This window comes from Conger conger, chromosome 8, assembly GCF_963514075.1.
Source record: "Conger conger chromosome 8, fConCon1.1, whole genome shotgun sequence".
NCBI classification, from domain to species: Eukaryota; Metazoa; Chordata; class Actinopteri; order Anguilliformes; family Congridae; genus Conger; species Conger conger.
The window spans coordinates 5,685,537-5,705,954 of record NC_083767.1 but is presented as its reverse complement, the minus strand read 5'-3'; the positions used below and the strand labels follow the sequence as shown (position 1 = coordinate 5,705,954).

Below are 20,418 nucleotides of genomic sequence, written 5' to 3'. Positions count from 1 at the left end.
GGTCATGTGTGAAGGCAGAAACCCTGGGTTTCCAGCATTGTTGGGCTGAACGGCCAGTTCTCTTCATTGTGTTATGTTACGCTAAAGAGGCCTTTCTTTCAGGATACAATCAATCACTCCTTTTACTTTTCCAATTAGTATTTCTACAGCCCCGCGCTGAAGTCCAGGGGACAAAACAGCAATTGTAATTATTATATTTGGCGTACTGAAAGCGCAGTCCGCTGACCCAATAATCCATTAATTGAGTTCTCATTAAGTCCGTTGTCTTTGTGCTCTGTTGAGGATGCGCAGCAATGCTGAGCGCGTGACCGGGGGAGGGGGGGGAAAAAGAACGAGGGATGAACTCTTGAGGAGAAGAAAGGACAGAATGGAGGGAGCCTCGAAGTGTGAAAAGCGGGCGTCGGGAATTTGGAATAAATCACTCGATAAATCACGGTGTGACAGTGAGGCTCGGGGGCGAAGCGTGGCAGAATCGGGAGATGACCAACGCTTTCACTGGCTCATAATCTCAGCGCCACTGCCGTCCGGACGGCTCCGAGCTCCTGGAGAGACGGCTCCCAGATTTCCCTCTGCGGGCCGGGAACGTCGGAATCACATTCCCTGCAGTCACTGCTGCGGTCTTAGATGTCGACCTCCCGTGTCCTCAAACAAGGACGTTACATTTAGGTTTCCCCGTGCTCTATATAGTATTTATCTGAACATAAGGGCCATTCAATTAAAATGAAATATTATCACTGCAATCACTGTTTTTTGTCATCCAAGACACTTGTATTATGTCAAAAAATGTAACACACTTAGGGCCTCAGGAAGTTAAGTGAACCATCTTTGTCTGGGGGGTGAGAGGGTAGTCTTTGTTACAACATGCCCAGAACATAGACCTCAAATACGGCCAGTTGTAGAGAAGCTGTAGACAGCCAACTTCGAAACATGAAGCTATAAAAGACTCTTAGAACAAGATGGGGCTCTGCAGTAAAAGTATCCATTTTTATTGGGCAAATTTTTTTTATTTATTTTTTCTTCTCCCAAGAGGGTTTAACAAAGCTGATTCACCACATCTGCGGAACGCCGGCCCGAATCCCAGCTCACTTCCAGAAAATGTGCATCTCGGCGTTGGTTCAACTGACGTATTCAATTATTTTTTCCTTTGGCAGCGGAGAAGGAGCGGTTAATTATGCCTTTGTTTTCTCCTCTCCTAACCGAATTACTCCAGCAACTATAAGAGCCCTGATTAACACTGCAGAACCACCGCTCTGTGCCAGGCCTATGATGTCATTCCTCCTCTCCCTTTCACGCTCCCTGATGCCCTCCATTTTGTCCCCCCCCCCCCCCCCCCGTCCGTATCCCAGAATCCCTCGCTTTACATTGCGGGCGAAAGGCCGCCTCCCAGGTTCTGGCAGGCGGCCGATGATAATGATTCCAGCTCGTGTCTATCCGGGGTGAGAGGCACAGCGATGATTTAAAGCGTGTCAGAACTTCACCTGAGCGAGGAACAGCGGACCAGACCCCACCGATCCGTACTGGAGCCTGCGGCTACAAATCAACAACAGAAAAATGTTCTTTTCCTGCCTTTTTTTCTTGGAAGGAGTGCAAAGGCAGGGCATGTTTTTATTTCCTTTTTTTGGGGGCAGATTGCACACGAGGGAGAGAATATTCTTCATGATAAACGGCTGAAGACGACTGCCAAAAATGTTATGCGCTTATGAATGTAGAATATCAGAACAGAACAGCTGAGATGAATAACGTGCATACACACGCACACACACACGCACACACTCACACTCAGGCACACACACACAGGCACACACACACACAGACACAGACACACACACACATACACACTCACAGACACATACGCATACACACACACGCACACACTCACACGCACGCACACACAGGAAATTACCTCACGCAGACGAAGCTCTTAACAGTTCAACCCTGATAAGAGGTTTGCTCACTCTGTTGATGTGGACCAGGATAAAGGTAATGTTTCTCGTGATTAAAGCAGAGCTCTTCAGCACAAACTGATATTGACCGCTACTGCCTGACACAGAGATATGTCAATTGAGCCGGCGAGAGACTTCTCCGACAGCTCTGAAAGCAAGATACACTGAACAGCCGTCTGAAAGGAACGTCGGGACCGACACAGCCTCGACTACAACAGAGGCGTGATGAGTTTAAATTACACACATGACTGCACACACATGCAAAATGGACACGTGCTTCTCTCTCTCTCTCTCTTTATCTCTCTCTCTCTCTCTGGCACACACACAAATGCACTCTGCTTTTCACACACGGACACACACACACACACACACACACACACACGAACAAGCAAGCATGTATCCACACACACAAAGGAATCAATCAACCAATTGTGGCATTTAACATTTAACCCTTCTCCAGAGGAATATGAAATCTTTATGATTTAGCCACAGGCAGTCCCTGGCGGCTGAGAAAACGCACGGATGCTACGCGGCTTAACCTTCAGGTAGCGCAGCAACGCGGGGGGGGGGGGGGGGAGTTGGGGGGGTGACATGGCATAACCTTCAGGTAGTGCGGGAATGTGGGGGGATGAAGGCCCCTGTCACCGAATCGGCCAGCCAGTGCGAGGTGAAGATCACAAACCTCATCAGCGCTGCCCAGGGGCGAAGCAGCAGTCAGCCTCAACATGCAGGAAATGTGCGCACTTACACAGAAAAGCCCCTTTAAGAGGATACATATGACGCATGCTAACGATTTTAAAAAATCTGTGCATACACACACACACGCACACACACAGACGCACACACACACAGTCTCTCTCGCTCTCTCTCACACACACACACACACACACACACACACACATACACAGTATTAACATGTATTCAAGATGTTTGTAATGTAATGTAATGTAATGTAATGTTTAACATCTGCAGGGAACCAATGTCTTGATATCAGGCTGCTAAGAGATCTCTTTCCTCAGAAAATAAATTGGACTGCTAAGTTTACTGCGATTGAGCCGTATGTCATGAGCCGCACGAACGTTATTACCCCCATTTTATCTCATAATAAGGCATCATCAAAGCAGTCAGATTAAAACCATCAACGGTAGCATTAGCCAGCCTCAATGATACATCACACTCGTGCTGCACCCACACAAATGCCTGCTCTAAGAACAAATGACAATGTATGCCAAAATATTATTTTTTTCAGAGAAAAGCTTCAGATTCCAGTGGACGCTAGGTCCGAGCAGTTTTAAAATGATTGGATTGGTTTTTTTTCAAAGATCAATGTGGTATAAAATGTCACAAAGCATTTGGGGAAAAAAAGTGGTGTACACGGTAGTGTGCGCAGGGTCTGAAAGGGTTAAAGACAGGAGGCTTAATTCCCTCCAACGCCCAGGCTCCAGAGGTGACTCACTTTCTTCCCCAACTTAAACTTGGCAGGGGGAGGACAGGAGAAAGAGCCGCTGACGGACTTAGTTAAAGCACCGAGGTCTGAGGGGGTGACCTACTCCAGTCAATTAGGAGGTCCCAGGCGGCCATTTTAGTACCTTCCACCGCGGATCCATGCAAAGGCCCGGGCTTTCCGCACACCGTGTCAGTTTAACTGGGAGAGGAAGGGCAGCGGTGCTTTTTAATGAATCTTCTGCGGTGAAGAAAGAGGAAGTTGGCCGTTTAATCACGCCAGACAATGGGATTCGTTTAAGCGGAGAAGCCCGGTGAGGCTCGGTCCAACCTCCCGGGATTTGAAGGGAGATTAACGGGATCGTGATTAAAGCCTCTGGCCCTGTTATCGGTAAAGATGTTCCTTTTCAGCTGGGGTCTGTCAGTGACGTGCTTCCTAGATTTCAACACGTGTGTGTGTGTGTGTGACTGTGTGTGCGTTTGTGACTGTGTGTGTGTGCGTGTGACTGTGTGTGTGACTGTGTGTGTGACTGTGTGTGTGTGTGTGTGTGTGAGTGTGTGTGTGTGTGTGACTGCGTGTGTGCGTGTGTGTGCGTGTGTGTGACTGCGTGTGTGACTGTGTGTGTGTGTGCGTTTGTATGTGTGTGTGAGTGTGTGTGTGTGTGACTGTGTGTGTGTGTTTGTGTGTGTGTGTGACTGCGTGTGTGACTGTGTGTGCGTGTGTGTGACTGCGTGTGTGACTGCGTGTGTGTGCGTGTGTGTGTGTGTGTGTGAGTGTGTGTGTGTGTGACTGCGTGTGTGCATGTGTGTGACTGCGTGTGACTGTGTGTGTGTGTGCATGCATGTGTGACTGTGTGTATGCATTCACTGTGTACGGACATTCACGTGTGTGTTTCAGCATCTACTCTCCCCTTATCTCTCCCCTTGCTGAAGCTCATTATACAGCGTGTTGGTACCTTCATGTGAATAAAACAGGAGGTCTGGAGGGGGGCGGGCGGCCGCCCCAGGCAGACAGGGCCCGAGGCTGGCCCACAGTGACCCACCCCCGGGCTACACGATAACACACTCACCCCTGCGCCCCGGCCAGCCTCGCACAAAACAAAAAACACCCTGGCCACAAATAACCTTGAGAAGCGTCTACATCGTGCAGCTGTTTACGGTAATTTTAACAGCTGCCAGGTGTGTGCATGCCGTGTTAGGGACCCGCACTGGGCTAGAAATCTGCGTTTCTGAGATACTTTAAACCACGCTGTCCGGCACCAACAATCATTCTACGGTCAAAGTCACATAGATCACATTTGTTCCCCATTTGGTCTGAACAACAACTAAACCTCTTGACCATGTCTGCATGCTTTTATGCACCGAGTTGCTGCCACGTGATTGGCTGATTAGATATTCGCATTGACGTGCTGGTGTACAAGTCTACCTAATAAAGTGGTCACTGAATGTATAAAGGCCCGTTTGAAGCCTGCAGTTGCAAACAATTTAAACATCTTACTTGCTTATTGCCATAGCTTTTAGAAGGCTTTAATAAATACGAAGCAATTTGGCTAATTCACAAAAAGGTACATGAAGTTAATTAGAGAAAATTGCCCATACTTATCATGAGAATCAAGCGCTTTAAACAGCTGCCTGAATGTTCACCTCCACTGCCCGTGGTCATATGAGATTTAACCGCGCCCAGTCTTTCCATTAATGATCCTAATGCATCAACTCTGACACGGAGTCCGGAGGCCACGTTCAATATAAGCGCAAGGCGCTTCATCTCGAACGCCGCACCCCAAAATGCAGAGAGCGTTACCATACCTCGTGTACGTAATCACATAACAACTGGAGTATAACATGACCGAATGAGCACACACGTGTGCGGAAAGTGATACACAAATCAAAGCGCCGGCTCGGCGTAATCACTCAAAGTTAATGGCGTTAAAGGACATTGTGGTTGGATTAAATGTGGTCATTAGAAACACACATAAATACTGCTTTAACTGCGAGAGGGAAAACGATTCGAACCTTAGATCTCCATCACCCCTAAGTGAAAGATGCTAACCGCTATACCCGCTTACCCGGGACCATTTCACCCATGAATCACCTTTAAAATGTATAATAAATTGAACATTTACTTTTTGTTATTAAAGGTTATCCTTGGCTAATGTTGGTGATTACAGCAGGGCATAACGGATAAATTAATCACTCTTTTTCCCCCTTCATCATAGAAGTTAACCCCTCATAGCGAAAGAAAAATACTATTTGGCACGAGAAAGAAAAGCTGGGCGTAAGCATTTTTTTAATTCTGCGTGCAAATATTTATTGAAAATAAGTAAAAAGTTGACCATTGAAAAAGGTGTTCTGGAATAGCCCATAGCTATGTAACCACGGCAACAGAAGTGGAGGGGGGGGGGTCCCCTGAGTACCAAAAAAACACAGGCTGTGTTCGAAACCGCATTACATTATTGCCATTTGGCAGACACACTTATCCAGAGCGACGCACAGTTGATTAGACTAAGCAGGAGACAATCCTCCCCAGGAGCAATGCAGGGTTAAGGGCCTTGCTCAAGGGCCCAACGGCTGTGCGGATCTTATTGTGGCTACACTAGGATTCAAACCTCAAACCTTGCCTGTCCCAGTCATGTACCTTAACCACTACGCTACAGGCTGCATACTTAGCATACTACAAGGGGAGGCTTTCAATGGAAATCAGCCTGAAATTTAGTCTGAGTAGTATGCTAGTATGCGGTTTTGAATGCAGTCATAGACACTAACTTCGGCCTAGTTCAGGAAAAAACATAATTTAATGAATGTTCACAAGTAACATTGAACATAATTTGCTTTAAAAATGAAATAATAATATATAAATAGTTTTAAATCAGAGTCGATGTTGAAATGCCTCTTTATGTTTTTATCTTTAATGCGGGCTGGCTAGCTCGACCCCTGTGGCGAATGACAGAACGCCCGGCTTGTTTAAATCTGCCTGAGAAACGGCGGATCCCCACGCAGCCGATCGGACTCACAAACACAATCATCTTCCTCTTCCTTCCGCTCTGAAACACAACACCTGCACATCCACAGGACCGCCTCCCACCTGCACTGTAATCACACTCAGCTGTTACAGCGTGATCAATAGCGCGGCTCACAGGCCAGACTGCAGACGCGCTCACAGACCACGGCCGCGATGGGGTGGCCAGACGCGCTCACAGACCACGGCTACGATGGGGTGGCTGTCTCTCAATGTGAATTTATGAACATTATATCCCGCTGTTATGATTGCTTTTTTTTTTTTTTTTACAAAACTGCTGGAAAAAGTGAATATTTTTACTAATTACATACACACACACACACACAAAATAATTAAACTAAGCCAATCCTGGAGCAATGTTGGGTTAAGGGCCTTGCTCAAGGGCCCAACAGCTGCAACGATCTTATTGAGGCTACACTGGGGCTTGAACCACCAACCTTCCAGCTCCCAGTTAAGCACCTTAGCCACAAAGCTACAGGCACCTTAGCCACTAGGCTACAGGCACCTTAGCCACTAGGCTACAGGCACCTTAGCCAGTAGGCTACTGGGACCTTAGCCACTAGGCTACAGACTCCTTAGCCACAAGGCAACAGGCTGCCCTCGTCATTACTTCTCGTAATCAAGACTAAAACGATGACAGTCCTTTTGGATCACTACCGCACAGCCGATAGCGCTAAGGGACAGCGGTAGCTCATAAACACCCACGCTTCTCGGCAGCATATGCCCTGAAGTGAAACGGCTCCACAATGGCGATGGACAGGCCGTGTTCTTCCTCCGCTCAACACATGAGCACCCCGGGACAAGAATGGCACTGCCACCTGGCGCCCAGGGTCAGGAAGAATAAAACAGATAAAGAGAGAGAGCGAGAGAGAGAGAGCGATAAAGGGAAGATAGAGTTGAATGGAGTTGAGTGCTCTCCACACAAACCGCACCGTGGAGCCCCCTACACAAAGCCCGTGGTGCTGAATGGCACTCCCAGCTCTTCACATGTCTCATCGCCCCCGCCAGTCATACTGTGAAAGCGTCCGGCTGCTGTACATGCGTGACGCAACCGCTGAGGGGTCAACTTCTATGACAATCAGCACAGCGTGCGTTGAAGAGAGAAGAGAGAAAAATGTTTCCTCTTACTTTTCTACTGATCGAGTGTTATAACAGCAGCCTGTGGCCTAGTGGCTAAGGTGTGTGACAAGGACCTGGAAGGTTGGTGGTTCAAGCACCTGTGTAGCCACGATAAGATCAGCACAGCTGTTGGGCCATTGAGCAAGGCCCTTAACCCCACATTGCTCCAGGGGGGATTGCCTAATAAACTGTAAGCTTGCTTTGGATAAAAGCGTCAGTGAAACACCTACACTGTACTGTGCTGTAACATGGCGTCTTGGGAAAGATCAGCCAGAGGAAGTGGGGAGGACAGGAGAGAGGAAGACAAACTTCCTGTTCAGGTATTCATTTCGCACATTCCATTTGCTGACGCTGGTTACCGTGAGCGATAAGTCCATTTAAGTCTCCCCCCCATACCGCCATTTCCGTTGACTGAGAGGCACATTTGAGAAAGAACAAGCAGCATTTCTTTATATTAAAAAAATCTCCTAGCTTACCCCCAAATCAGCATATTTATGCCACTATGAGAAATATTAGCTATATAATAATAGTAATATTCTGTTGGAAGAATGGGAAAAACTTGAGAATGCTCGGAGATGTTTTCTAAACACCAGACGGGAGAAAAGACGTGGGTGTTTATTAATGCTTCTCTTTATTTTCTTTTTATTTGACTATTTCTCTGCAGATGTACACTTGAGACCCCAAGGCCAGTCCATCAGCCAGGCGGTCCTTTCTGCAGAACACATTAGCGTCTGTGAATACCGCCCGCCCATGTCTCACGCTACAAAAAACAGAGGCCAAGACCGGCTCTCCCGCCCTGACCTGTGAGTCAGACATCGGCCAGCTATCCTCGGGCAGTCGCTGTCTCCCGCATCAATCAGAGGCAGAGACTGCACAACACGCATCGTGATCCGCGGGAGCGACTGCGCCTGCCTCCCGCCCTTCCCGAGTTCAGGCCCGCTTTTTAGCCCTTCTGTGACTCAGTGAAGCATCTTTCTAACAGTTTTCTTCTGCAATAAGCGCAATGGATAAAAATCGATTTGATTTGGTTTGCTGAGAGTCGGAACCACACAAGTCTTCATTAGGAAGAACCTCGGCGTTCGAGAAATACGGCTAATCGACGGCGGTTTAGTGACATATACGTCAGTATACCACGGTGTTTTAAGCTTGGGATAAAATTGGCGGGAACCTGGTAGCGGCGTTACCGCGGCGACCCCCCCCCCCCCTCTCTCCCCCGCCCCCTGCAGGTTGACCGTGGAGCTGAAGCCGCTCCGTATCGCCCTGGGGCCTCGCAGGTAAACCCGGCGACAGCGTCATCCTAATGAATAATCATCACGACCCGCGGCGTGTCATTAGCATGCTAACGATGGCGAGGATTCGGCAGGCTGTGACACGGGAAGGGGGGCGTAGCCCAGCAGGGGTGAGGAAAACGCAAGGCCCTCACAGGCCTCGACGCTAACAGAAGGCTCGCTCGTTAAGACTCCTCCATAATTAACCTCCCCTGCACTTTACATTAAAAACAAGACGGGTCGGCCCGCGACTGCAGCCAAGCGCTAGCACGTGGGTCACAAATAAAACCTGTGTTCAATCTCATCTTTATTTCCCACCACACAGGTGAATCCTTGAAATTGGTCTCGGGCACTGAGAGCTTACAGCTGAATTAAATAGGTGTGAGTGTGTGTGTGTGTGTGTGTGTGTGTGTGTGTGTGTGTGTCTGAGTGTGTGAGTGTGTGAGTGTGTGTGTGTGTGTCTGAGTGTGTGTGTGTGTGTGTGTGAGTGTGTGTGTGTGAGTGAGTGTGAGTGAGTGTGTGTGAGTGTGTGTGTGTCTGAGTGTGTGTGTGTGTGTGAGTGTGTGTGTGTGTGTGAGTGAGTGTGAGTGAGTGTGTGTGAGTGTGTTTGTGTGTGTGTGTGTGTGTGTCTGAGTGTGTGCGTGTTTGTGTGTGTGTGTGTGTGAGTGTGAGTGTGTGTGAGTGTGTGTGTATGTCTCAGTGTGTGTGTGTGTGTGTGTGTTAGTGTGTGTGTGTAATGTAATGCCTAAAGACCTCTACAGTTCAGGGACTGGATTCAATCAGCATCTGTCTGTAACTTTGCCACTTTGGCATTACACTTTTTCTCCACTCTGTTTGGCAAATCGCCCGTGTTTCTTTGAAGAATAAAGGAGAAATACGCAGATTTATATTTAATTGTAAATCAAAGAACAAATGTCGACTGGATCCAGGTCCTGCTCAGTCAACAGCCACATATAATACATCCAGCTGTCAGAGAGACAGGTTTAATAAATTCTTCTGTTATTCAGCATTTCAGCATACTGTCACAAATAATTATTGTACAGATCACAGTACATACCATATAAATTTAGGAATGCTTTGCCGCTCACTCAGAATACTAATATAGACCCAGGAGGGAGCGTTTTAGTTCCCACTCACCTGCAACAGCGCCGGGGCGAACTGCTTTTTTGCAGAACGAGACAGAGAAAAAGTGCTAAATTATTGAAATGACGGGGACTAAGAGCATGCTTAGCTACGGTGATGGAGATTATGGTGAGATCTGCGGACACTAAGAGGGAGAGACATCTTGATCCCTCATGGCCTTAATGGATTAAAGTTATGTCATCTTTCTGGTTAAAGGACAAGGTTCTTCCAAAAGTTTATAATTCCGAAGTGGGAAAACTCAGAAAAATCGCCGCCTGGCAGAACTGTGTTAGCATCTATTTCCAACCCGAATGAGCCTGAATCGTCACTTTAGTCTTACGCTGTCAAGAGTTTCACTTGAATCACAGCCTTCTAGTTCTTTCCAATTTTAATGGTTCAAATTTTGCGCAAAACATCCACGGGTGAACCCAACTCAAACTGTTTTCCTGAGAATTTCTCGAGAAAATAATTACCATGTAAACCTCACAGCAGAACTTGGCCCCACTTGACTTCAGTCTCTGCTCATCAGCGAGATCACGTTCTCCTCCACTGGAGCAACAAACACACCGTTTTCCTCCCCTGCAGAAGACCACCCCCTCCGCGACGAAACTGTCTGCCGCTTTTTTATTTTTATTTTTCCAAATGGCTTCGGTTTAATTACCGTCATCCATGCAGACAAGATTTGAAGAGTTTCTCAAGAGCTTCATTACAGGAATTAGGAGTGACCCTGAAGTGCCTGATTAATCTAGTAGAAAATGACTTAAGTACGGAGAGATCAAAGCAGCCATATTTGTGCCCTCTTGACTCCTAGTTTTGGGCGCATTTATTCACACCGCCTGGCCAAAGTTCTCCCATCACAGCCACAAACTTCTCTTCTCTTCACTCCGGCAAAACCGGGCGTAATTACCATACCGGGATCAGGCAGAAAGGCTTATAACTCCTAAATTGGTATTAAGTTCCTATAACTTTTTTTAACACCAAGGGGGGTTATAGATATAAAAGTGAATGATAATTGAAATAAAAATCTGAGAGTATGGAAGTTGATACCCAGGCCAATGGAGTGTGTTCATTTTAATGTATCCCCATTGATACTTCTATTTTAATCAGTAGCTTTCATGTTCTCTATGTTCTTATAATGTAAAAAAAAAATGGAAATATCTGAAGCTTCACTGACTAAGTGGTAAAAACGCAGGGATCGCTTTCGTGATGAGAAGTCGTCCAAATGGCGTCTCGGGTGAAAACCCAGCTACGTTCGGTTGAAAAGTGGAGTTAACCAAGTTCATTTATGTCAAAACGGTTCTCAACCAAGATTTCCACCCTTCCAGTTAACTGTGCAAGACCTGACTTTAACGTACCAGTGAATGACAAAAATGTAAATTGCTTGAGTAACAACACAAACCTGCATATCCAGTGGCTGCCCAGTGCATGTCCATATCAGTTTAACACACAGTAACGACAAAAACCAGCAGCTATTCAGCCCACTGGCTGTTTAGGACCTGAGTGTCAGCTCCCTAGCACAGAGCTTTGTCATCATTAAGAGACAAATACGCTGACAAAATTGTACGGAAATATTACAGACTGTGGGCGTGACCAACAACAGTAAACATCGAGGAACGACAGTGTCGCGATCACCACGGACTGTGAGGTGCCGCTTTCCGCGGCGGCCATTTTGTTCTCTCCCGCAATAACGAGAACGCCGCCCTACAGGTGTCAGCGGTGACCTTGTCCGGCGGACGCGCGAGACAAATGAAATTAGCCGCAATCAAGCGACACGCCGAAGAGAATCAATGCGAGGGAGATGAATTTCACGTCTCAAAAAACCGCTCCGTGGCTTGCCGCTTTTTATCTCCAAATCGTTAAGCACAAAGTGCCCCCTTAAATGTAATGTCTGAAGTCATTTGTGTGATAAAACCGCTAAAAACGAGCGCAGAACTGGTAATACCCCCACATTTTCCCCAAATCAATCACCTTCGTAAATGCGTGCTCGTATTCCGTGTTTATTTTATTAAAACTATTCAAAGCTGTCTCTGCTCCAAGCAGTATTTGTCTTCTTCAGGATACAACATAGACCCCTTTTTGGCTGAAACAGCTGCTTTCTCACTTTTTTCTGGACCCATACGCCTCCCATCCATCTTGTTAGCGGCCAGGGTAATTTCCAGCCAACCGTCAAGCCGGCACTTGGTTCTGAATCTCATACATTACTGTACAAATAACCCACGCCAGATTTATGGGGGCCATTAATTGCAGTAGGAAATATAGAAAGATTTACTCAGAGAAATCAATTTCATCATGGACAGTCAACTCATTTTTTTTTAATTACAATAATAAATAACTCTGCATTTTGCAGCCATTATCTGTTCCGTTTAGTGATGTATGAGCAGTGGAATGCAGGAGACCTTTAGACGGGAGATTTAGAACTGAGTGCAAGTGCTGGACCAATCAGGGCCAAGTGCGCAATATACCTTGCTGGAAAAAACTGCTCAAGTTCAGCCCAGTTCAGACCAGGTGCATACTCAACATGGTTTGACCAGCTCAAGCTATGTTTTGAAACAGCTGGTAGCTGGTTGCCCAGTTCAGACTAGGTCCATACATAACATGGTTTGACCAGCTCAAGCTTTGTTTTGAAACAGGCTGAACGCAGCTGTATTTCACAGCAGGATAGTGAACCAAAAGGGACTTATATAGGCCATAGCTCCCTGCTTACACAAAACGTTCTCACAATGCTGCTGCAAGGCAATGGCATAGCATTGTATAACATTAATGTGAGAATGTGTGAATTACAACCACACTGCATCATGGGTAACATAGAGAATGCTCAGAGAAGCTCATTCACTATATTCATCTACTTAGCGGTAGTAATAATATCATAACCATCATCATCATCATCATAAACTAATAGCTCACATAGACACAACCCATGGGGCAGGTAAATTCCACAGACAGTGGAATTCCAAAGTTGATGAATAGCTTGTGATGAATGTCATCATATGACCTCTTATCTGACAGAGACTGCAAGAAACTGTGACGTGTACTCCTGACAGAGTTTGTACAATCAGATTTAAACTAATCCTGAGGAACAAGGCCACCAAGCTCCCAAAACAAATAATATGTTAAATGGAAAATCCCATATTCAATCTACTAGAGTGGAGCAAGTCCATTGATTTTCTTTCTGCAAACACTGTTGGTTTTCGCCTGTCAAAGGGACAGTCACAAAAAGTGATACTGAGACCTGCTTATACGCAACACGGAACCAGAGCAGTTACTGAGTTAAACACTGTGGATTCCTGACAGCCCTTGGGAATGGAAATTCAAAAAGGAAAAAAATGGAAGCAAAACACATTTCCATGCCAGGCTATTTTTAAGACCAACGGACATTTTATTTAAATAACCACATCTTACCATGAAGATCGGCCATTTTCTGCCATGTTTTTACACCTGTCTTTTTCAGTGCTGGGGGGGGGGGGGGGGAAAGCTTAATTGTGCAGCTAAAAGAAAATAAACTTCTTCTGCCAAGCAATGTGTCAGAGAGGAAGGACGAGGGAGTAACTGGAGGGGGGGGGAGGTGGTGGTGGGAGGCTGACTCTATTATAGACTCAGTATTTCAGTATTTCCCTGACTCTATAATGGAATGCAGAAACTTTCATCTCAACTTAAATGGCGTCTCAGGTATTTTGTGTGATTCTTTCATATTTTCTCCCTCGGAAAGAAGAAGAAAAAAAAAAAAAAGGTTCACCTGGACTGCGAGATAAGTCGTCTGCGGCTTTCAAAAAAAGGACCCTTTAAAAAAAAAAAAAAAAAAAGAGAGAGAGAGAGAGAAAAGAAATATAAAAAAAGAAATGAAAAAAAAAAGCGCCGGCAGCATTAACGCCGGGCAGGGCCAGCGCGCGCCGTGGAGAAAACGCGCAGGGCTGCAGAATTAAGACCGTGCGCACAATCTCGGCACTTTCCAGGGCACCCGGTGCCCCCGCGACGTCCCCCGCCCGCCTTCGGGAACGCCGCAACAAAAGACGCGTTTATAAAAGAGCCTCTTTTGTTTGTTTCCCCCGACGCACGCACTATTTTATCGCCCGGGAGAGACGCAGCCTCGCACTGCAGCGTTCCGCCGCGAGTGGAGCACTTAACTTGGGCTTTTAATTCATCGCGCCTTTCATTACCTCCAGTTACAGCTGATGCTCAGAGATACAGGCCTTATCTTTTTTTTTATTCGGTAAAACCTCAAGACAACAGCCGCAGGCTTGCACCAACGCTCACGCCGTTGGAAGCCAAACTTCATTTATTCCAAACAAACAACGTTTTCACTGTACGAAGGCTAATGCATTCACTGAGGTACATTCAATACGTTCAATATGGAATTGTATTAAGTTCCTTCAGAATCCTTTCAGCTACCAAACAATAATGTAACATACGCATAATTTGCTGTAAATAGCAACAACGAGCTCAAACCTGTCTAACCAGTAAAGGTCACGACAAGCTATATACAGACATGTCACACAATTGTCATCCCCATTATCTGCTTGTAACAAATAAAAATCACATAATGATACAGCTTTGGTTATTCATATTATTTTGAAGAAGTATCAAGTGAGCGACTTCAAGTCATACCACCATCAAATTGGTAGCTATTCAAACCATAACAGGCTGAATGATAGGCAAGGACTATAATACGGTTCTTTAGATTCAGGGAAGATTCGGGGGTTGATGGAGAAAGGCGTACATCTGCTTCATTATCTCAGTTCTTCCTTCCTTTTCAATGTATTCATTCACTCGCCACCCAGGTTCTCTCTACAGACCTCCTTTTATCCCATTAACATCTACGTAATGCCCCTGGATTGAATCAGGCTGCTTTAGCGCTAATAATGACTAGCAAAGGGCATTCTGGGTTGGTAGACACCGTGGAAACGGATTACGCCAACAGAGCCTGTTCAAGGGGGGAGCTCGAGTGAAGGCCAAACCAACTGCCGCCATTGTCGTTAATGCCATAAGTGCTGTGCCGTTTTAATTAGCTTACTTGATTAACACGCGCCTTCAACACAACAGGCAACTCAGCCACATTAGCAGTTAACAAATCCGTCAACCCCCTACCCCCCACCCCCACACTCTGTAAAACTCAACTTCTCAAAGTCTTTGTTTGGTGACTTCAGCTCGATTTCTTTTAAAACAAATTTCTGTCTGACATAGAAGGCACCGTCCTGTCAGAGCTGTGAAAGGCCTTCTCGTACAGCGAGAGTGCTTCTCAGACGTCGCCTCGATCAAACCGCCGGGCTTTTCTCTAGCGCGGGCTTACATTCGGTCGAGCCCTTCTCTTTGTTTAAAGCTGACAGCAGCCCCGCCTGTTCACTCGCCTCTACCTAGGACAGCCGTTACGCCGTCGCCACGGAGACCTAACTGCCGTCTTGATAACACGTCACATCTCCTCCACAGACAAAAGTGTTTTAAAAGGAGCTGCAGTAAGTATAGGTTGTGTTCTTAGGGTTTTCTCCTGACTTTGGCCAACCGCTACTTTCAGTCCACGCACACATAAACAAGAGAGCTACCACAAGTGAGGGTCAAAATCATGTCACCATGCACCAAGTCACCAGGAACACTGTGGACATTACAGGAACAGAAGCCTTTTTAATCATAAGTCAGCTGAATGTGACTAGTACAGTGGTTGAAAATAGTTTTTTTCACACACTGGCCAGAAAATTGAACCAGCATTACCTACATTAGCTACAATTAAAACAACCGGTTACCTGCCAAGGTGGCTGCTATATAGGAGAAAATCTTGACAGCCACAATTAATATTTCACCAACTTTTGGCTGGTGCCAGGTGTTCATTTCACACCCAGCTCGTGACCGTGGGCCACCGTATCAAACACAAAGCTTCAAAGCTCTCTCAAGCGATGTGAAAACACAGGCAGCGTGCAGACAGCACTCAATACGGACGTAAACACTCCATTACATTACGGTGATCTAGCTGACGCTTTTGTCCAAGGCGTCTGAGCAGGGGCCATCTCTCCCTAGAGCATTGTGGGGGTTAAGGGCCCAACAGCTGCACTGATCTTATTGTGACTACACTGAACCATCAGCCTCCCAGGTCCCAGTCAAGCACCTGACCCATTAGGCTGCACGCCGGCCCCAATTCCTGTCATTAAGGACAGCTGCAGCGGCGCCACATACCGCGTCGGCCATTTTGTGTCGTCGGAGGCCCCGGGACAGCGATCGGGAGGAGGACGCCTGCGGCGGGAACCTAACCTGATTACACACAGCCGTCGGCCCCCGCGCGTTAGCCAAACCTCCGCAGCTGCCGAACAACTGCACAGCACCTGTCTCCCTTCTCCGGGGAGGCCGTCGGAGACCAAGGCGGAGGGAGGCAGCTAGCTGTTTGGCTAACACCGCGTTCACCTCCCGCGATCTCCATAGCGAGGGAATGTTTAGATTGTCTGTGCCATGGGGAAAAAAAAAAAGACACTTTCTTTTGGCTTTCTGACATTCTGGTTCTTTGACAAAAAAAGTTCTCATTCAGCTATATTCACTGTCAAAGTTCATTATTTCGACAACTTTTAAAGTTGGTTCAAGTGCCCAAGGGAATAAGCCATAATTGTATTTTGGCAAATGGGAAAATCAAAAACTCCCTCGGAAACTGTGCTAGACTCTCCTGCACATTAGTCTGAAGCCTGCCTCTCTTTCTCTCAATCCCTCTCCACATATACACTCACCAAGCATTTTATTAGGTATTTATTAGGCTTATTTTTTAGACTTCTACTGCTGTAGCCTATCCACTCAGAGGTTTGACGTGTTGTGTGTTCAGAGATGCTCTTTTGCATACCACTATTGTAATGTGTGGTTATTTGCGTTACCGTCACCTTCTTGTCAGCTTTGACCAGTCTGGTGCTTCTCCTCTGACCTCTCTCATTAACAAGGCGTTTGTGCCTGCAGAACTGCTGCTCACTGGATGTTTTTTGTGTTTGGCACCATTCTCTGAAAACTCTAAGAGACTGTTGTGCGTCATCTCAGGAGTTTCTGATCTATTCAAATCACCCTGTCTGGCACCCACAAGCATGCCACGTTCAAAGTCACTGACATTTGGTTTGAACAACAGCTAAACTTCTTGACCACGTCTGCATGCTTTTCTACATTTACTTGATTGAATATTTGCATAAACAAGCTGGTGTACAGGTCTACATAATAATGTGCTCACTGTGTGTATATATTACATCATACTGTGTATCATACTGTATGGCATATGCCTCATTTGCCGTTTATGCTAATGTAATCCCCTAAGATGGAACTCGTTATTAGCCGCCTTCCAGTTCCATCTAAATCCCGATTTCTCTCCGTTAGGTTTTACCTCTTTGTCTCGTGGCACTGCTATGATAACACCGCGCTCGTCTTTCAGGGAATCGGAGAAGAATCATCTAGAAGCCATTACCGAACAGATGCCTCCTCCCCTCACCGCAGGCCATTGGAACCCAAATGAACCTCGTAGCGAGTCGGAGTCGGAGCAAATTTATTATCATCTACGCTGCTTATTTCTCCACCCGTGCAGCCCTCCTTCTCAATAAAGATTCAGGGGGAGGAGGAGCGAGTGAGAACGTTTGGTGTTTTGTGTGCTCCTGGTGCGGGGTGGGGAGGTGGGGTCCGTGTTGGGGGAACTTTCCTCCCTGTTGCATCACGGTTGGGTTAGTCTCGCTATGAAGGCCGTCTGTGAGAGATCAGCACGAAACCATTCACGAGGACTTATGAACATGGAAGTGTTATAAAAAAAAAAAATCATTCTCCCAGGCTGTAAAATACGCCCCAGCCAGAGTTTCGAAAACGCTTAGTGTCAAAGAAAAGAAATCTGTCTTTGGAAAAGGATCAAGATGGAAAAAACGCGGATCTCATTCAGTGCCTGGAGAGATTAGTCTGGATCCTCGGAGATGGATGAACGAGGCTTCATGGCGGGTTCAGCCCCGCGTCTGGGGCACGCTCCAGGGGGGCTGAGTGCTGCATTATTATTAAGCCACGCAATGCCAGTAATGTCTCAATCAATCAGGAGAGCGAGCGGCTCTCTACAGAGGCTCATGATACACATGAACGTTTTTATATGATGTCACAGCAATGGCGCACGTTCTGGTCTATAAAATGATATGACCGCACGAACAGAAGACGCTACGCCGCTCTCTACAGTGATACTGTGAGTGTTATCAACAGCACGGAGAGGCTAAAAACATCTGAATACACAATTTCCTCAGACTTCACCAGAACAATGGAAATTCTATTATTCGATTTTATTATGTTTTTAATTCCTAAAAACAGTAGCACCAGTTCAGTTGACAAAAACACATGCCCACAAAAAACTAAACAAACAAAACGCTGTTACTTTGATTCAAAAACAGCGGATCACAGCGAAAGCTTGAGGCTCCCACAAAGCAAAGAAAAAGGAAAATCTGATCTTGTATGGGCGGTTTGGATGTTTATTTTTTTCATATTCTCAAATGTTTTTCACAGAAACTGATTTTGTATATGTAAATCTAAAACTGATTTTTTTCACTTTCACTAAAACCTCTTAAAAAGTTTTAGCTAGTCTACCAGAAAATGTGATTCCTAAAAAGTAACGTTGAGTTGAGTATAGTACTAAAAGGCAACAAAGAAAGAACACACTTGACTAATTAGCATATTAATCAGTTCTCTGTTAAACATCCAAGGTCAATTCTTTCACACCTAACACCTTACGGTACAAACCGTATCACAAATTAAGTTAATTTGTTTTAAAACTAAATGAATAAATCAAATTACACTTGAAAGAAAGGAACACGAAAAGCAACAAGCTCAGACAAAATGGCCGCCAATTTTCTGTGTCAGAAAAATGCATACAAATTCCCAATTTAACACTTCAACAGAATGACAACTCCGAAAGGCTGACAGAAAGAAACAGAAAGAGACGTTCACACGCAGATGTGGTGGAAGTAAAATAATTTTTAAAACTTACCTGATTGTCTGGCGGGGTGAAATAAGTTTTAAAGGAACAGAGAGACAGTTAGGAGGGGTTTTTCGGGTTTGGGACAAGAAAACCTACCACGTAAAACAGTGAGTCTTGTGGAAGCACTTGTCTCTCCAACACTGTTGGAGGCCACACATTCGTAAATAGCTTCATCTCGTGGGGTACGCAAGGGCTGGATTCTTAGCACAGACCCAGAGCCGTCATCGAACTCTATCACCTGCAGGTGCGAGAAACAAGATATGTTAAAGGAGTTTTTTTGTTCACCGTGCATGCCGGACCTCGATTACGACAGACACACACACACACAAGACCTCTAAACCCTGGCTTTAATGGCTGTCGGTGACATGAAGGGCTCGTTTCACAGACACAGGTTGAGCTTAGTCCTGGGGGGTGTTTCACAAAGCGGGATTACTGAGTTCACAGGATAACTACACCCAGTAAAACCCAGAACAGCTCTTTTTACTTGAGTCCATATTCCAGTTATAGGGTTTACTCTCTGCAGTTATCCAGCTAACTCAGTAATCCTGCTTTGTGGAACAGGTCCCTGGACTAAATCGAGTATGGAAAAGACTAAAAACAGACTTTAGTCTAAGACCAGGGCTCAAGGTGTGTCTGTGAAACTGACCCGAAGTGTTTCAGATGTCTGTTAAAACAAATTTTTTTTTTAAATGGTAACAATTTTTTTTTCGTGTTAAATGTAAGAAAGCGTTTGGTGAAAAATAATGGGACCTATAAGTCTTCTGTAATTATCTCCTGGTTTCAGTATGTACCGATTCCCCTGCAACTCGGAGCAGAGCTTTAGCAAGCGGACAAACCCAGATGTGTCTCCAGTGTGACTCAATAAATTTCTCCATGATATAACCATAATCCGTCAGCATTTGCTTCACCACATATGTTTATCATATGCAGAAGGAGAAACAAGACGTTACACACACAAATAGTTCCTTGTGTTTGTGTTGGAAACGACTGCACACAGAGACAGTGCTCACAGAGTTCAACCTTTCCAGAGTGGAAGAGAGCCATTACAATAAGAGAGAAGACATTAGTCTGCCTGCCAAATTCACTGCAGTTCTCATATATGTATATATATATTAATATACATTTATATTGTGCATAATATAGGTTGTATTCTTTGGAGCAAGCGGATCATTCCTAGGATTCCGCTGCACAATTTTGCCCAAATTTAGAAACAGGTTCTATGATTTATTTTTTACTAGGCTCCAGCTCTACATTTTTCCCCACAATGCATTGTGGAATCGGTACATAAGTAACAGATAACTTGTAGCACATGAAGTACATAAATCGATGGGACAGAACGAGCACAAACATTTGGACTGTATCGGATAGCTGTTGCTATGACAAACGTGAAGGACAGATGCGGAGAAACATGTGACCTGGCCTATCGGACGAAACGGACGACACACAGAACACTACGGTCACTGACACAAACGGGGTGTTTTTTCACGCGGTTCACTCAACATGCTATATACTCACTGCTCCTAGAAACGCCTGGGTAACAACTCAAGTTTAAAGAGAATACAG

The 20,418-nt window shown here is 45.8% G+C and overlaps 1 protein-coding gene across 1 annotated transcript in view; it reads right to left on the bottom strand.

The window, feature by feature from the left end:
* Window positions 1-20,418, bottom strand: part of LOC133135222 (receptor-type tyrosine-protein phosphatase delta-like) — a 452,453-nt gene that overhangs the window by 84,194 nt on the left and 347,841 nt on the right. Inside the window, exon 12 of the mRNA XM_061252069.1 lies at window positions 18,952-19,093. Coding sequence (XP_061108053.1) covers window positions 18,952-19,093 — 142 coding nt within the window. The remainder of the gene's footprint in view (window positions 1-18,951; window positions 19,094-20,418) is intronic.